General features: G+C 35.1%; 1 protein-coding gene across 6 annotated transcripts in view; it reads right to left on the bottom strand.

Moving 5' to 3' along the window:
• RALGAPA1 (Ral GTPase activating protein catalytic subunit alpha 1) overlaps positions 1-16218 on the bottom strand; it is a 222720-nt gene that overhangs the window by 64560 nt on the left and 141942 nt on the right. For 5 of the 6 annotated variants that reach the window (XM_053593957.1, XM_053593958.1, XM_053593959.1 and 2 more), the window contains 2 exons: positions 8772-9633; positions 6817-6888 (listed from right to left, as the gene is read on the bottom strand). In XM_053593957.1, coding sequence (XP_053449932.1) covers positions 6817-6888; positions 8772-9633 — 934 coding nt within the window. Of the gene's footprint in view, positions 1-6816; positions 6889-8771; positions 9676-16218 lie in introns of all 6 variants that reach the window. The other variant, XM_053593955.1, reaches the window with a different exon arrangement.

Here is a 16218-nt window from a genome sequence, read left to right as displayed (position 1 = left end):
AATCTAATCTAGTATGACCTCATCTCAACTAATTCTATCTGCAAACCCATTTCAAAGCTACATTCTGAGGTTCTAGGTGGACATAAAATTTTGAGGGGATACTATTCAACCAGTACAAGATCTAACAAATATTTTTCTGAAGAAGATATACAAATGGCCTATTAGCAATGAAATATACTCATCATCGTAAGTCATTAGGAAATACAAATCAAAATCACAACAATATACCACTCACATCCACCAAGAGGAATATAATAAAAAAACCCAACGATAACAAGCTTAGGCTAGCATGTGGAGGATTTGGAACATTCAGGCATTGTTGGAGGGGATGTAAAATGGTGGGGCTACTGTATAAAATAGTATGGCAGTTCCTCCAAATTTTAAACAGAGAGTTATCATATCATTCCACAATTCTACTTCTAGGTATATATTCAGGGAACTGAAAACATGTCCACACAAAAAGCTGTACGTGAGTGTTCACAGCAGCATTATTCATAATAGCCAGAAAGTGAAACCAACCCAAATGTCCGTCCACTGATGAATGGATAAACAAAATGCAGTATAGCCATAAAATGGAATATTATTTGGTAATAAAAGAAATGAAGTAAAGACATGCTGCAGCATGAATGAACCTGAATCTACGCTAAGTGAAAGAAGCCTCCACAAAAGAGTACACATTGTTTGATTCCATTTATATAAAATGTGTACAATAGGAAAAGCTACAGAGACAGAAAGTAGATTAGTATTATCTAGGGCTGGGGGATAGGGAGTGGGATGTTGGAGAAATGGGAAGTAACTGGTAATGAATACTAGGTTTCCTTTTAGAATGACTAAAGTACTCTTAGATTATAGTGATAGTTGCACAATCTTGTGAATTTACTAAAAATATGTACACTTTAATGTGAATTGTATTTTATACGATTTATGTCTCAGTCAGAAAGCTATTAAAAATTTAATTTGTAAGCATACGCTATTATAATGTATAAATTCTAATCTTGGAGAAGGGGAGCCTCTCAGTGTTCTCACTTTTCTAGGTCAATGGCTATCAATCAGAACTTACGAATCACAATTTATAAAATTGGAAAAAGTTGCATAGAAATGTTCATCTGACACTATGTAAATCCAAAAGTTGAGAGAAATATATGTGCCATGTAGGAAAAGAATAGAACATAAATCTTTAAAATGTAAAAAAGAAAAGCAGACTTTAGTTGCCTTTTATGCCAAATTTTAACCTTTCACCATTCCTTTTTTTTCCTATTGACTATAGTTGCTAAAAGGTTTGTTACATTGCTATTTGATTAATATGCATGCACCAGAGAGTGAATAATGAGGCAAATCTATGAGAAAAAGTAATTAAAATTAGTGAACTCGCAACTACAAATATGCTATATGTACAGTACTAGCAAAATATCATTAGCTTACTACTGGAAATTCACAGTGATATCTGGCAAGTTATAAGCACTTCTGAACCCCCATATATATACTCTGCAATAAAATAATAAATGTCTTTTTGAGATTCGAAATTTAAAAATCTGGTGGTTCAACCATGAAGAAAAGGGATCTATTAGTCTAGTCAAAGAAAAAAAGGATCTATTAAGTTGTCTAATGAGTTAAGTCTGTAAACAAGGTAATCTTTCATTTTTTTTTCCTCCCTGTCTTCCAGACAAGTAATTAGGTTTGTTTCCAGGTTTTCTGACTTAAGAAAGCAGCTCAAAAGTTGTCTTATTGACATGTAATTAGAATAAATTTTTATTTGAGCCCATTAAGAAAAAAAGTATATTGTTTTGTTTAAAATTAATTCTTCAACTTGGAGGCTGAGGCAAGAGAATCACTTTAGTCCAAGAGTTTGAGGTTGCTGTGAGCTGTGACGCTGCAGCACTCTACCAAGGGCAACACATTGAGACTCTGTCTCCAAAAAAAAAAAGAGTTGATGTGGGTAACTTTAGTGTCATACAAGTTGGAGAAGCAAAATATTTTACAGAGAGAATAAACAGTAGTATCAAACTTTTAGGGGATTTAATACACAGAGGATTTTTAGGGCAGTGAAACTATTCTATATGATACTATTAATGATGGATACATGTTATTACACGTTTGTCGTAACCCATGGAATATATAACATGAAGAGTGAGCCCTAATGTAAACTATAATCTTTAGTGAATAATAATATATTAATATTGGTTCATCAGTTTTAAAAAATATACTATACTAATACAAGATATAAATAATAGGGGAAACAATGACTAGAAGGAATGGGTTATACAGAAACTCTCCGTACTTCCCAATTAGTTTTTTTATAAACTTAAAACTGCTCTAATTTTAAAACATGGCTATTGAATTAAATTTAAATTAAGTTTAATTAATCAGACAAATTAATGAAGCTGGTGAGAACCAAGTTAAAGTTATGGTAAAAACCATAACTTTAGACTTGACAGTCAGAATACTAACCTTCTGAAAAACAGCTTTAGTTGAGTAGCAGACGTACAGCTAGCAGGTTGAGGTGAGCAAGACAGAGATATGATTCCTGTCCCCAAGAACTTGACTACTTAGTACCAAACATAAATTATTTGGGAGAAGTGTCAGAATTGAGAACCCACAGATTACTTAGGGAGTTCTTTTAACTATCTTGGAAAAAAGTAATGGAGTACCTAGACAATAACGATAATTATAATAATGCTGTGTGATAAATGCAACAACAGGGAAGTGTTAACAGGGTTCTAGGAAGGCACATGGAAGGAGATCCAAACATAATCTGGGAAGGAAGGTAAAAGGTAGGAGTAATCCAGGGAAAGGCTTTCCAGAAAAAGTGATATTTAAGTTAAGACATAAAAGGATGAATAGGAAAAAAGAGAGAGAAAAACTGGGCAGTGCCTGTGGCTCAAAGGAGTGGGGCGCTGGCCCCATATGCTGGAGGTGGCGAGTTCAAACCCAGCCCTGGTCAAAAACTGCAAAAAAAAAAAAAAAAAGAGAGAGAGAGAAATTTACAGCCTAAGATTATCTCGTTGTTAAGTAATAAAGAATGAAACTAAGACAAAAATAATTTAATTCTAGGCATAAGGAAACAAAGCTTATGAAGAAGGAAGTAACAAAAACAGAAATTAATCAGTTAGAAACAGAACATCATAGAATATAATTAAAAACTGTTTCTTTGAAGAGACCAAGTAGATTATCTGCATTAAGAAAAATTTAAAAAACACACAAAACTAAAATGAGAAAGGGGATATATGACACCATGCATAAATTTCTTCTCTCCCAACTTCTATGACTCTATTTGAAAACCTAAATGAAATGGATTTTTATAAAATAAAAACCAAGAAACAATGATACTGACTTAAAGCTAAAGGAAAACAAGACAAAACTAATAAAGATGGAAAAATGAAATTAACAATTTTACTGATTTTTCCAAAATTTCAAAAAATAGATAAAACTCATTTTATGAGGCTGGATATAACCTTATCTCTAAAAACATAACAAAAACAGAAAAAAAAAAACCTACTACAGAACCTGCTAATAGGTGGACTATTCCCTAATTCAAAATGAAATTCTATTAAATCTAACACATTAGGAAGTCAAAAGACCAGGCAGGGCTTGCCACCAAAACACAAAGATTATTTAATATTAGCAACTTTAAATGTAATAAATGACAATTAGTTAAGAAATCAAAACCATAAAAATTCAAACAGATGCTGAAAAGAATTTTGATATCATTTGATATCCTTTCTTTACAAAATTAGAAAACAGCATGATAAAAATTTATCAGCATGATAAAAATTATCTATTTTAAATCAATAAATGATACATTCTGTAATGATGAAACAGAAGATTTTTTTCCATTAAAATCAGGAAACAGGATATCTGTTTCCATATTATTTAACACTATCCTTCAAGTTCTAGTCAATACAGTAAGACCTAACAAAAACAAGGATAACCAAGGGAAAGGTGATTATCTGCAGATGATTATATATCAGCAAATCCTAAGAAAGAGAAAATAAATGTTTAAAATCAAGAATTCACTAAAGTGTTTAGATACAAGATAAATATTAAACAGAAAAACCCAGAAAATATCATCATAGGGGAAAAAATCCCATTCAGGATAGCAACAAAACAATTCCATTCTGGGTCTCAGAATAAATGAAAAGTAGGCTGGGCATAGTGGCTCATGCCTGTAATATCAGTGCCAGGGAGGCTGAAAACAGGAGGATTGCTTGGGGCTACTGTTTCAAGACCAACCTGGGCAAAATAGTGAGACCCTGTCTCTACAAAAAATTAAAAAAATAGCTGGGCATAATAGTACACACCTATAGGTCCTCCCTGCTTGGAAGGCTGAAACAGAAGGATCATTTGAGCCCTTGGAGTTTGAGATTACACTGAGCTACCACTGAACCACAGCACTCCAGCCTGGGCAACAGAGTAAGACTTTGCCTCTTAGAAAAAAAAAAAAGAATAAATGAAAAGATACTATGATTATGAATGAGAAGAGTGATGATTATAATGATGCCTATTCTTTCTATATGACAGCTGCACTGAAAAATCCAATTAAAATACCAATGGGAACTTTTTCTTGAAATAGCAAGAGCATAAATAGGTAAGACTATTGAAGGAAATAATAATGTGGTAGGCAGGGTGAGGAAGAATAGGCTTATCAGATATTAAAATATATTTTAATGCTATTATGAAATAGGGCAACATCTGCACAAAAATTATAGACAAATCAATAGAAATAAACAGCTTTGAAGCAGTTTAACATTTGATAACAGAAACCTCAAATCAATGGGAAAATATGGTTTATTCAATAAATTACAGAAAAAGACTTTTCAAACATTCAAATTAGTTTCAGTTATCATTCTATAAATCAAAAGGTATTCTAGAATAAAGAATTAAATGTAAAATAATTTACACTTCAACAAAATAAAGATCTAGAAGGAAATATAGTAAAATGTTTAATTTCAACATTGAATTCTCTAAGCACAACAAACTGAGGAAATTCAAAGAAAAATAGTAAGAGATATGGCTACATAAAAATGAAAACCCTAGGTGGCGCCTGTTGTTCAGTGGGTAGGGCGCCAGCCCCATATACTGAGGGTGGCAGGTTCAAACTCAGCCCCAGCCGAAAAAATAGCCAGGCACTGTGGCGTGTGCCTGTAGTCCCAGGTACTTGGGAGGCTGAGGCAAGAGAATCGCCTAAGCCCAGGAGTTGGAGGTTGCTGTGAGCTGTGTGACGCTCACAAAAAAAAAAAAAAGAAAGAAAACCCTATATGCTAAAGAATCTAAAGTCATTGAAAACTGAAAGCTAAACAACAACTGGGAAAACTCCCAGAAATAGTACAAAATGTAATCTTTATCCTACAAATAAATATATTGGGAGCATTCTTACAATTAAGAAAAATTCCTAAGCAGAAAAACAGAGAAAGGGCACCAGGAGAATTTGAAACAGATTAAAATTTCATACAAATAGGGCGCGCATGTGGCTCAAGTTGTAGGGCGCCAGTCCCATATGCTGGAGATAGCGGGTTCAAACCTAGCCCCGGTCAAAAACCACAAGAAAAAAAAGAAAGAAAATTTCATACAAATATTTGAAAAATATCAACTTCACTAGTAATAAAAAACGTTAAAGAGATAACCATGATCTGCCTCTTAAAATATAAAGATTAAAAAAGCCTTACATAATGTTGGTGGGACTACAAATTATTACTTAATGGAAAGCAATTTTGCAATATACCTGGCCTAAAATATGCTTTTATGATTTGACCTAATAATTCTATTTGTTAGGAATCTATCCTATGGTTAAAACAAATTAGGTGACTAAAAACCAATGTCCAGCAATCACAAAACTTGGCACCTTTATGGTTATTTTTGCAACAATATCTGATGAAATGCCCACAATATAATGCAAAATTTTTCAAAACTTAGTATGTAACCTATGATTCCAGTTTTACATAAAAAGCATATATATCCAAAAATAAATTATGAAAATAAACAAATGTTACTATTATAAAAACATAAATTAATTTTGTTTTACATTTTCTGTAATGACCAAATAAACATTATTTTTAAAAAGGTCATTCTGAAAAAAGCTAAAAATAACGAATGTGAGAAAAGGCCTGAATCATCTTATTCCTCTGCAGTGCTTTAGAACACTAATGTTATGGTAAGTTGTTTGTTTCAAATTAGCTTCCTAATCCATCAGAATCACTGTATTTAATTTATGAGAGAAGTGACTAATGTCTGCCTGAATATATGAAAAACCAAAGGATATTTTACAGGTTTATTAGTTTCCTAAAATTCAAAAGGTGATTCTGAAATGTATAAAAAACATATAAGCAATTCAATGATTCCAAATTAAAATATGCAGTCCTAAATTTTTCTGAAAAAATTTATTATTTCCGTTTAATTTCTGTAAATGAAACAGCTTCTGTTCATAAAGTTATGGCCAAATAGTACAGTGATACTCACTATTTAGAACATTATTCACATTATTATTCTTTTTTTTTTTTTTTTTTTTTGTAGAGACAGAGTCTCACTTTACTGCCCTTGGTAGAGTGCCGTGGCATCACACAGCTCACAGCAACTTCCAGCTCTTGGTCTTATGTGATTCTCTTGCCTCAGCCTCCCGAGCAGCTGGGACTACAGGCACCCGCCACAAGGCCCGGCTATTTTTTTGTTGCAGTTTGGCTGGGGCTGGGTTTGAACCCACCACCCTCGGTATATGGGGCCGGCGCCCTAGTCACTGAGCCACAGGCGCCGCCCCACATTATTATTCTAAACAGAGAAATAGCTGTGAGTTGCTACTTATGTCTAGATCTTCCAACGACTTACCACTGCCTTGAATCCAAGTTCCTAAGTTCTCTAAGTAGCTTTTCATTTTTCTTCAGGAGATGAAAACTCCTCCTAAATGGAGAGATTTATAAACACTTTCATCACCTTTGCAGTGAATGACATGACAGTTCCGGAAATACTTTCCATTCTACTCATGCAACTTTTAAACTTTTCCTGCCTTTTCACACTTCTAACACAAAGAAGAATAGACCCTAAAAAAAATGTAAAGAATATATGTCATTATTTCTAATAGGCCCGTACATATTTCTGCTAGTGGATCATTATCTATTGACCACTCAATCTTCCCTTGCAGAAGCTGTGTGCTTCCCAAACTCGTATTCAGAAAAATGGATGAAAGTACTTGCAGGTTCCTTCTCAAGAGTTTCATAAAAATATATGAGAAAACTGTACCTCATGAGAAATAAAATATTTACAAAGTCTAAATCATTACCAAGTAAGCAAGTGTAATTCAGATGGAATGTGCTTGCTTTCTTATTTCATATTATATCTGTTTTTTATACTAGAAAGCAATGTATAAATTTTACCAAATCTGTTCTATGGGTGCTAAATAAGTATACATTATTTTGATGAAATAAATGTGGCAAAATATATTTTCTCAACTTAATTTTTCCCAAGAGACAATATATAGATGATTCTATAGCAAAAGAAAATAGAATACATGTTCAAGCCATTCTCTTGCCTCAGCCTCCCAAGTCGGTGTGACTACAGGTGTCCACAACTACACTCAGCTTATTTTTTTCTGTTTTTAGTAGAGATGGGGTCTCACTCTTGTTCAGGCTGGTCTCAGCCTCCTGAGCTCAAATGATCCTCCTGCCTCAGCCTCCCATAGAGCCAGTGTGCCTGGCCTATTTTATAAAGTTTTAATAAGGTTTTATAATATGCGTAAGAAAATAAAATAGTAAAAAAAAAAAAATGATTCTTTTTGACTGATCCTGAATCTTAAGTTAATTTCCCTGCTTCAAACCAGAAATGATCATATTACAGCTGGTCGAAAGTTGTTAAGCTTATGTGAAAGTGGAGAAAATAAGATCTTTTTTTTTTGGAGACAGAGAGCCTCAAGCTGTCGCCTTAGGTAGAGTGCTGTGGCATCACAGCTCACAGCAACCTCCAACTCCTGGGCTTAAGCAATTCTCTTGCCTCAGCCTCCTACGTAGCTGGGACTATAGGTGCCCGCCACAACGCCTGGCTATTTTTTGATTGTACTTGTCATTGTTGTTTGGCAGGCCTGGGCTGGATTTGAACTCACCAACTCTGGTGTATGTGGCTGGCGCCTTAGCCGCTTCAGCCACAGGTGCCAAGCCGATAAGATCTTTTCTTGATCATATGAACTATAATTCCTAAGTCAGACAGCTCTAGTAGTCATTACAGAAATGTTAATAATTTACTAGATTAAATTATTTTATATTCCTTTGAATCCCAACACAACTTAGCAAAATGAAAAGAAAGAATGAGAGAAAGAGAGAGGGAGGAAGGAAAGAATAAAGGGAGGTAGAGAAGGAGGGGAGGGGGAAAGGAGGGGGAGAAATAAATAAATAAATAAATCAGCCTACTAATGGTAGATAAAATTTAGTGAGGAGGCGGGGCATGGTGGCTCAGGCCTAAAGCAGGAGGATTACCTAAGGCTAGGAATTCAAGATCAGCCTGAGAAACAGTAAGACTACAAAAAATAAGATAGATTAGCCAGGTGTGGTGGTGCATACAGGTAATCCCAGCTACTCAGGAGGCTAAAGCAGGAGGACTGCTGGAGCCCAGGATTTGGAGGATGCAATGTGCCACTGCACTCCAGCCTGGGCAAAAGAGCAAGACTCTGTGTCCTCCCCTTCCCCTGCACCCTGAAAATAATTAGTGAGGAAAAAAGCAGAGACTAAAATACTTGATCAAAAGAAGATTAAGACGAAACTTTTAAGAAAAGGAAACATTTCTTTTATGCTTACCGTTTGTCCCAGGAATTCATTCCCAATATACTAAGCAGCAATCTGCAGTAATAAAATGCTGACTGAGGTTTTTGAGGTGTCGGTTCATCTTGTTCCACAGCTTTCATGTTTAAGTCATTAAAGTGCTTCTCAACAAATTCTTTTTCTTCTGTATATTGCTTAAGGATAGCATTAATAACATCATTTTCCTGTTTTTCAGAAATGCATACAGGTTGTGGAGCCGGAATATTAAGGGAGATTCCAGTTCTCTGTAAGCATTCAGGACTAGTAACACCCAAATACTGCAATAGCTCATCAAGAGCATCTTCTTCATCTCTTATTGTATCCCACGTTGGTACGGTTTCTCTAAATCTTTTAAACTGGAGGGCAAGTCCATCTTTTGCTATCATATCTTCTAAGCACTCATTAGATGGTGGAGGCTCTTCTGGCTTCTCTTGGTGAGATAATGAAAGTATGAAAGACGTAGGTTCTGACGAGCCACTTACAGGAGGTGGTCCATACAGTATGGCGGAATCCCACGAATATTTCCCAGAGAGATCACGTACTATGATTCTGACGTTTGAATTGGCTGATGCAAGGCCAGCAGATAAACCTCCTCCAGGCATATTCTCTTCGGATCTGATCTGGATACAGGAAACTAAGGTTGTATTGTTTAACACAAAGAACTGGATATTTGGACTCTCAAAGAGTTCCGGAGAAAGTTCAGTACTTTCACTGTAATGATTGTCATGATTTTCACACACCTGACTTGTTAACATAGCAGGACCACCACTCATTGGATAATGGCCCAAGTGATTTACCAGATGTGTAATAACAGTGCGGGCTGCTATAGAGATTAATCCTTGTTGCATTTGAGTTTTCACTGGAAATAAAAAGTACAAACCAGTGGGAACACTGTTGCCTCCTAGGAAGTCATAAATCAATGAAACATTAGACAAAAAACAAAAAATCATAATCAAACATTTGAGCAAATATTAGTATTTCCAATTTAGATTCTGTATTTTAGGAATGATGGTAAAAGAGAAAAGGGAAGAAAACTATTCTTTGATGAAGTTTTATTTTAGAAGCTATTTTTGAAATTTTTGCTAATGGATCCATAATTTAAACAAAAGTCTTTAAGTGTATATCACTTTCAAAGAATCAAAAGTATTTATAAATTAATCACATGAAATCCATAAACACACAGATTAAAACGCCATAAAATCTATCCAATGGATAAGTTTCTATCTTGTAAATAAGATTCCAGATTCAGAGACGTAGTTTGCAGCATGATTTAAATGTCGTTTAATTCTGGCTTTTACTAATGAATGGGAGTATTTCAGGAAAAAAAGTGACATTCCAACTTAACTTTAGGAATCACTATCAGTTTAAACAGCAAGTCAGTTTGGCCATTACCTATATATACCAAGGAAATTTTATTTTAAAAATATTTGATAAGGCCGTTTATTTATGTTTTTCTAAAATATTCTTTTTTTTTGAGACAAGAGTCTCACTATGTTGCCCTTGGTAGAGTGCCGTTGCATCACGGCTCACAGCAACCTCAAACTCTTGGGCTTAAGCGATTCTCTTGCCTCAGCCTCCCAAGTCGCTGGGACTACAGGTGTCCACCACAACACCCAGCTATTTTTTGTTGCAGTTGTCATTGTTGGTTAGCTGGCCTGGGCCAGGTTCGAACCCGCCAACTTCGGTGTATGTGGCTAGCACCATAACCCCTGTGCTACAGGTGCTGAGCCTCTAAAACATTCTTCAGGGTCAGTGTGATGTAGTCTAGCAGTTAGTTGTATGCAGTTTTTTTTTCCTTCCTTAAGCACATTAGGGAAAGTAAACAGTTAAGAAGCATATCCATATGAGTAACTTAAAAAATCATAAGGAACAGTTAAAAGAGAAAACTAAAGAACACAGTAGTTTAAGAGGCCTAGAAAGACAAGATGCCTAATGTCAGAATCTGAAGAAGGAAAAGGGAGGGAAAGAGAGAAGGATGACAGAGCACACAGAAAGAGTAAAAGGAGGAAGGAAAAGAGACCAATAGCTTGTTAAAGTCAACTATTAATGCCAGAATGTTTCTAAGGAGGACTGATAGGAAAGCTAGCTCTGGACTGAGAAGTAAGGACAAATATTGATAGGTTATCTTGATATTTTTCATGTAAGAGGAATAAGGAACATTGTCATTGGTAAAGAAGCAGTAGTCATTCACATTAGATGAGAATGTTTAGTTGTGTGTGTGAGAGTGTGTCTGTATAGCCACAACATTCTACTTAGTTTTAGATATAATGACACAGTGATTGTTTTTCTGTATTGTTCTACCACAGTCATAGAGTGATCTTTTCTGAGTATTATTTATAGTATCTGAAAATTAATTAGTTAAGAATTTTAGAGCCTAGCTGCCAGAAAAAAATATGGATTTTTAAGAATAAATACAGATTTAAGAATGCCCTGATTTACATATAATAAATTTCCCCAATTTTAAATGTGTAGTTTGATGAATTTTGGTAATGGTAGTACAATTGTGTAACACCAACATAATCAATATAGAAAAATTCCTCCACAAAAAGGATAATTTAGTAAATGTGGAATGTAAATGTCTTAGCACAATAACTAAGAAAATGCCAGGAAGGCTATGTTAACCAGTGTGATGAAAATGTGTCAAACGGTCTATGAAACTAGTGTATGATGCCCCATGATCACATTAATGTACACAGCTATGATTTAATAAAAAAACAAAAAAAACACAATACTTCAATAAATCCAACTTTTTTTTTTTTTTTTTTTTTTTTGTAGAGACAGAGTCTCACTTTATGGCCCTCGGTAGAGTGCCGTGGCCTCACACAGCTCACAGCAACCTCCAACTCCTGGGCTTAAGCGATTCTCTTGCCTCAGCCTCCCGAGCAGCTGGGACCACAGGTACTCGCCACAATTCCCGGCTATTTTTTGGTTGCAGTTTGGCAGGGGCCGGGTTTGAACCCGCCACCCTCGGTATATGGGGCCGGCGCCCTACCGACTGAGCCACAGGCGCCGCCCAATAAATCCAACTTTTTAAAAAGCAGACTAGCTTGTACACCGCTGGCATGACTATTTAAAGAGGTAAGAATGAAGAACAGTGTTGTAGTTTCAAGACTATGGCCCTCAAGATTCAGAACCAATACTACTGGGTACAGGAAAAGAGTAAGTAACCAACCAGCTCCCATGCTGTTAATACCAATAATAGCTTTCCCAACAGTTTTCTTTGAGGTTAGGCTGATATTAAAACATCACTGAGTATCACAATTTTAATCTTCCACAACCAATCAAGTTATAACTACAGACATGTAAATACATGCATATAAACATTTCTTTGTTTACTTAAAAAGTTTCAATTGTATCAACATTTTAAAAATGATGTTTATGGGTCGCTCTGAGAATGAGCCATTCAACACTAGAAATTAACACTAAATGATAAACCTTAACCCACCATTTCCAAGAATGTAAGCAAAGTAAAACGGTGTGTGTCACTTGATAATGAGAAACAAAGAGGGTACTTGAATCTAGTGTCTACTTTCCCTTGTCTAATTACAACTTAGAATATAATGAATGTTCACACTACAAGGGGATAATCCAGTTAGTACTCCTCATTTTGTGTATGAGGATGAATGGGCTCACGAAGTGAAGTGATTTGCCTGCCACAGGAGAACATACACATTAGGACTGGTCTTTCCTGTCCCAGCTCAGTGTTACTTTCCCCTTTACGACAATCCATATTTTTCTCTTTTGTTAAACTGCCTTTTTGTGTCAAATGAAAAGAATGATTTCAAAATTTATTTTTTCTGTGTGTAAGAACCTCAAAAAAGTATTATTTAGCATAAATTACTAATTAAAAAGACAAAGATCAATTGGAAAAGCTCACTTAGATAAGATTAAATCACATTTTAAATGGCAAAGAAAAAAGACAACTAATGATTTTTAAAATCTTGAAGTTGGAAAAAAATTTTTCTGTTCTTTACTCTGCCTTTCTTCCTTTTTAATGATATACTTAAATAGCTGACTTAGTCTAAGTGGTGAATGTTCCTTGCAGAGCAAAGAAGTTTACTTTCTGATGAAGGGAAAAGAAAAATGATTTCTGATGATTAAAGAAAAACAATCACTGGCTTGGTGCCTGTAGCTCAGTGAGTAGGACAGCGGCCACATACACCGTAGCTGGCGGGTTTGAGCCTGGCCAGGGCCTTTAAACAACAATGACAACTGCAAACAAAAAATAGCCAGCATTGTGGCAGGCGCCTGTAGTCCCAGCTACTTGGAGGCTGAGGCAAGAGAATCGCTTAAGCCCAAGAGTTTGAGGTTGCTGTGAGCTGTGACGCCACAGCACTCTACCGAGGGCGACATAGTCAGACTCTGTGTCAAAAAAATAAAAAAGAAAAACAACCACAGAAAAGAAAGGAATCCCTGACTTTGGCTTGCTCTGTGATCACTTAAACATTATATAAAACTCCTTAAAATCCAGTTCTTCTGTCAAGAAAAAAATCTACATTTCTTTCAGTAAGAAAAAATATACTTATTTGTAAAGGTAAATTAAAAAATCATATACAAAGCTGGATATGACAAAGACAATATAGAACATTCACTTTCGAGAGCACTATAAGTCACAGGTCCTCTGAGTTCCTTTTTCAAACTTGGTTATTAATAAACCCCAATACAGAGCCAGCTCTTTCCCTAAAACATAAAAATCCAAGCACTGGTAGTAGTACATCCCATACGTCCTCTTCCCAAAGGGAGAGATCATGGGATTTGATCACAAATATGTCATAATTAACACTGAAAACGTGGAAAGAATAAATTAAGATTTCAGATGTAAGTAAAAACAACTTCTTAACTTATTTTTCTAAATTCAGGGTATATGACAGAAATGGTCCAAATTTTTAGCTGTAAAACATACATCTCTCTCTTCTACTTATCTACTAGCATATAAAGATACAAAATTCTCTAATTTAAAAAATCAAAATGAAATTCTAAAATAACCAGCCGAGTAAGAAAATGCAAAATGAAGATATCGATGCTTCTTAGGTTTTGTGTAACTAGCATTCATTTAAATAAGTCTATTCAGGGTTGTCTTTTCAGATTGTCAGATTAAACAAACCCTACAACATTTGCAGCAAACCCGTAATTACAGATTATTATGTCATACAAAAGCAGCAAGACATAAAAAGCTGCTGCAATTCATTGTACTGTAATAGAGCATGCAGAGAAAGTTAATTTTGGCAAATGCTTTAAATATTAGCTTTGCATAATATGTATATATGAGACTATAATTAGGACAGAATGAATCCTTTGGAGCCTCTTTTCACTCTGACCCAGCAAATGATGACTTTTTGCTAATAAGACTACTGCCATTTGACTAAAAGCCAACTTCACTACCTTGCGTTATTCTTTAGTAAATTTAATAATTACAACTACTCCTGCCAACAGTTCTCAAATCAGACTTGTTGAATCCAATACTGAGCTTATTAGAGACGCTATGTTTAGAATTCTTTGGCCAAAAAAGTACTTGAAGATGATGAAGCATGCCTTAGACAAGGGTACAATGATCATTTTCACCACATTAAAAAACTCCCACAGCACATAGTCACTACAGACCAAAAAATCACCTGCTGTTATCTCATAGCTATTCCTAAAAGGTTTTGCATTCACTAAAAGGTTTTGCATTCACCTGGTCCTTACCATCTTTAAGGCAAGCCAAAGGAAATAAAATACTATATTCAGAGAATAGTATTACTATTGTTCAGTATTTGGTGTCAATATTAAGCTCATCTATTTACATCTTCTCCTTTGCTTCTTTTATAGTGACTGATACTGGTACAGTAAATTTTATATGAAATACAAAATTAAAACTTTCTTTTACATAAGTAAACACTATGTATTACTCTATTCAAGAAATACTATAATATCTTGAATCAAAACTTTATTATATTATACCTCAAACATGCAAAGAGCAACTAATACTTTCATGCAACTGTGTTAAGTAAAATAAGCACTCTATTTTACTATGCCAAATAAGAGATAATTTTAAGTTGTCTATATAAATTATCTAATTTTTTTGACATATTATACTGCTTAGCCTCTTTTATATCTAAGCAACAATTTGAATCTTATATTCCTATTTCACCTATGTATTGGTGTTCTAGATAAACCATTTGTATCTTATGGTCAACCTAAAACTTCAGCCCCACTTTCTTGACCTCTGTCCTATCTTCACTTTCATTGTATGCCATCAATCCATTATCGTGGTCACATCCTAGATGTTTCATTCATTTGTTACTAGTCTTCCTGTAAAAAATGAAACTTTTCCTTAACAGTCTACCCTTTGACCACTTCCTAATGTACAGTGATTTCCCAATCAGAATTTGTAGAGTCCTTGGGAAGGGCCCTTGAACACGAAAGAAGTCTGTAGGATCCCAGGCCTCTACCATGCTGAAACTCTTACCTGTAAGTTTTATAAACAAGGCTTCTTTACAAAATTTCCTGAAAGAGGTTTTGCCACCTAAATTGTTCTAAAAACTATTGTCCTAATATATTGATGCTTTCAGGGGTTCTCAATGGTGGCTACATATTAGTCACAAGCAGAGCTTTTATAAACCCAAATAATCCCAAATGAATATATAAAAATCTCTACAGACAGGATACAGAATCAGTATTCCAATGTCCAGCCAAAGCTGAAAACAATTGCTTTAATTTATTATCAAAAACATCTACTTTCTGACTCTCAGATTACTCTATTTTCTTCCAATTTATTGCTACTTCCTGACCGTACCAAGGTAAGTTCAATCATTACCAAGGTTAGGTTCCACAGCTAAACTAACATTCTGTAATCTATAGTTCCCTTGTATTTCTGCCATACTCATCTTAGTGTTGGTTGGTGCAAACAAAACTTTGTGGTTTCTGTTTTGAACTGAGCCCTCAAGAACTTCTGCCAAATTTCTCAATTACTTAATACCTTGAATCTTCCTCTTCTGATGGTCAAAAAGAAGGGCTAATCTTAGCACCTCTGCTTTCCAGCTCCTCCTCTCTGGGACTTCACTTTACCCCTCTCACTTACTTCCTTCTCAGCTTATAAATAAGTTCAACTCTCTCTATCCTTAAAGCTCCTTATCTTGGAATCCTCCTTTAGCTTACCTGTTATATTGCCTTTTTTCTTTATTTCCTTTTTTTTCTCTTTTAAACACAGTCAAGGGGCTGGGCATGGTGGCTCATACCTATAATTCCTAGCCCTCTGGGAGGCTAAAGCAGGATTGCTTGAGCTCAGGAATTTGAGACCAGCCTGAGCAAGAGTGAGATCCTGTCTCTACTAAAAATAGAAAGATTATCCAGGCATGGTGGCACACACGTGTAGTCCCAGCTACTTGGGAGGCTGAGGCAAGAGGATCTTTAAGACCAAGAGATTGAGGTTGCTGTGAGCTATGATAATGCCACAGCGCTTTAC

This window comes from Nycticebus coucang, chromosome 6 (genome assembly GCF_027406575.1).
Source record: "Nycticebus coucang isolate mNycCou1 chromosome 6, mNycCou1.pri, whole genome shotgun sequence".
Classification (NCBI taxonomy): domain Eukaryota; kingdom Metazoa; phylum Chordata; class Mammalia; order Primates; family Lorisidae; genus Nycticebus; species Nycticebus coucang.
This window is presented reverse-complemented; position numbering and strand designations above follow the sequence as displayed.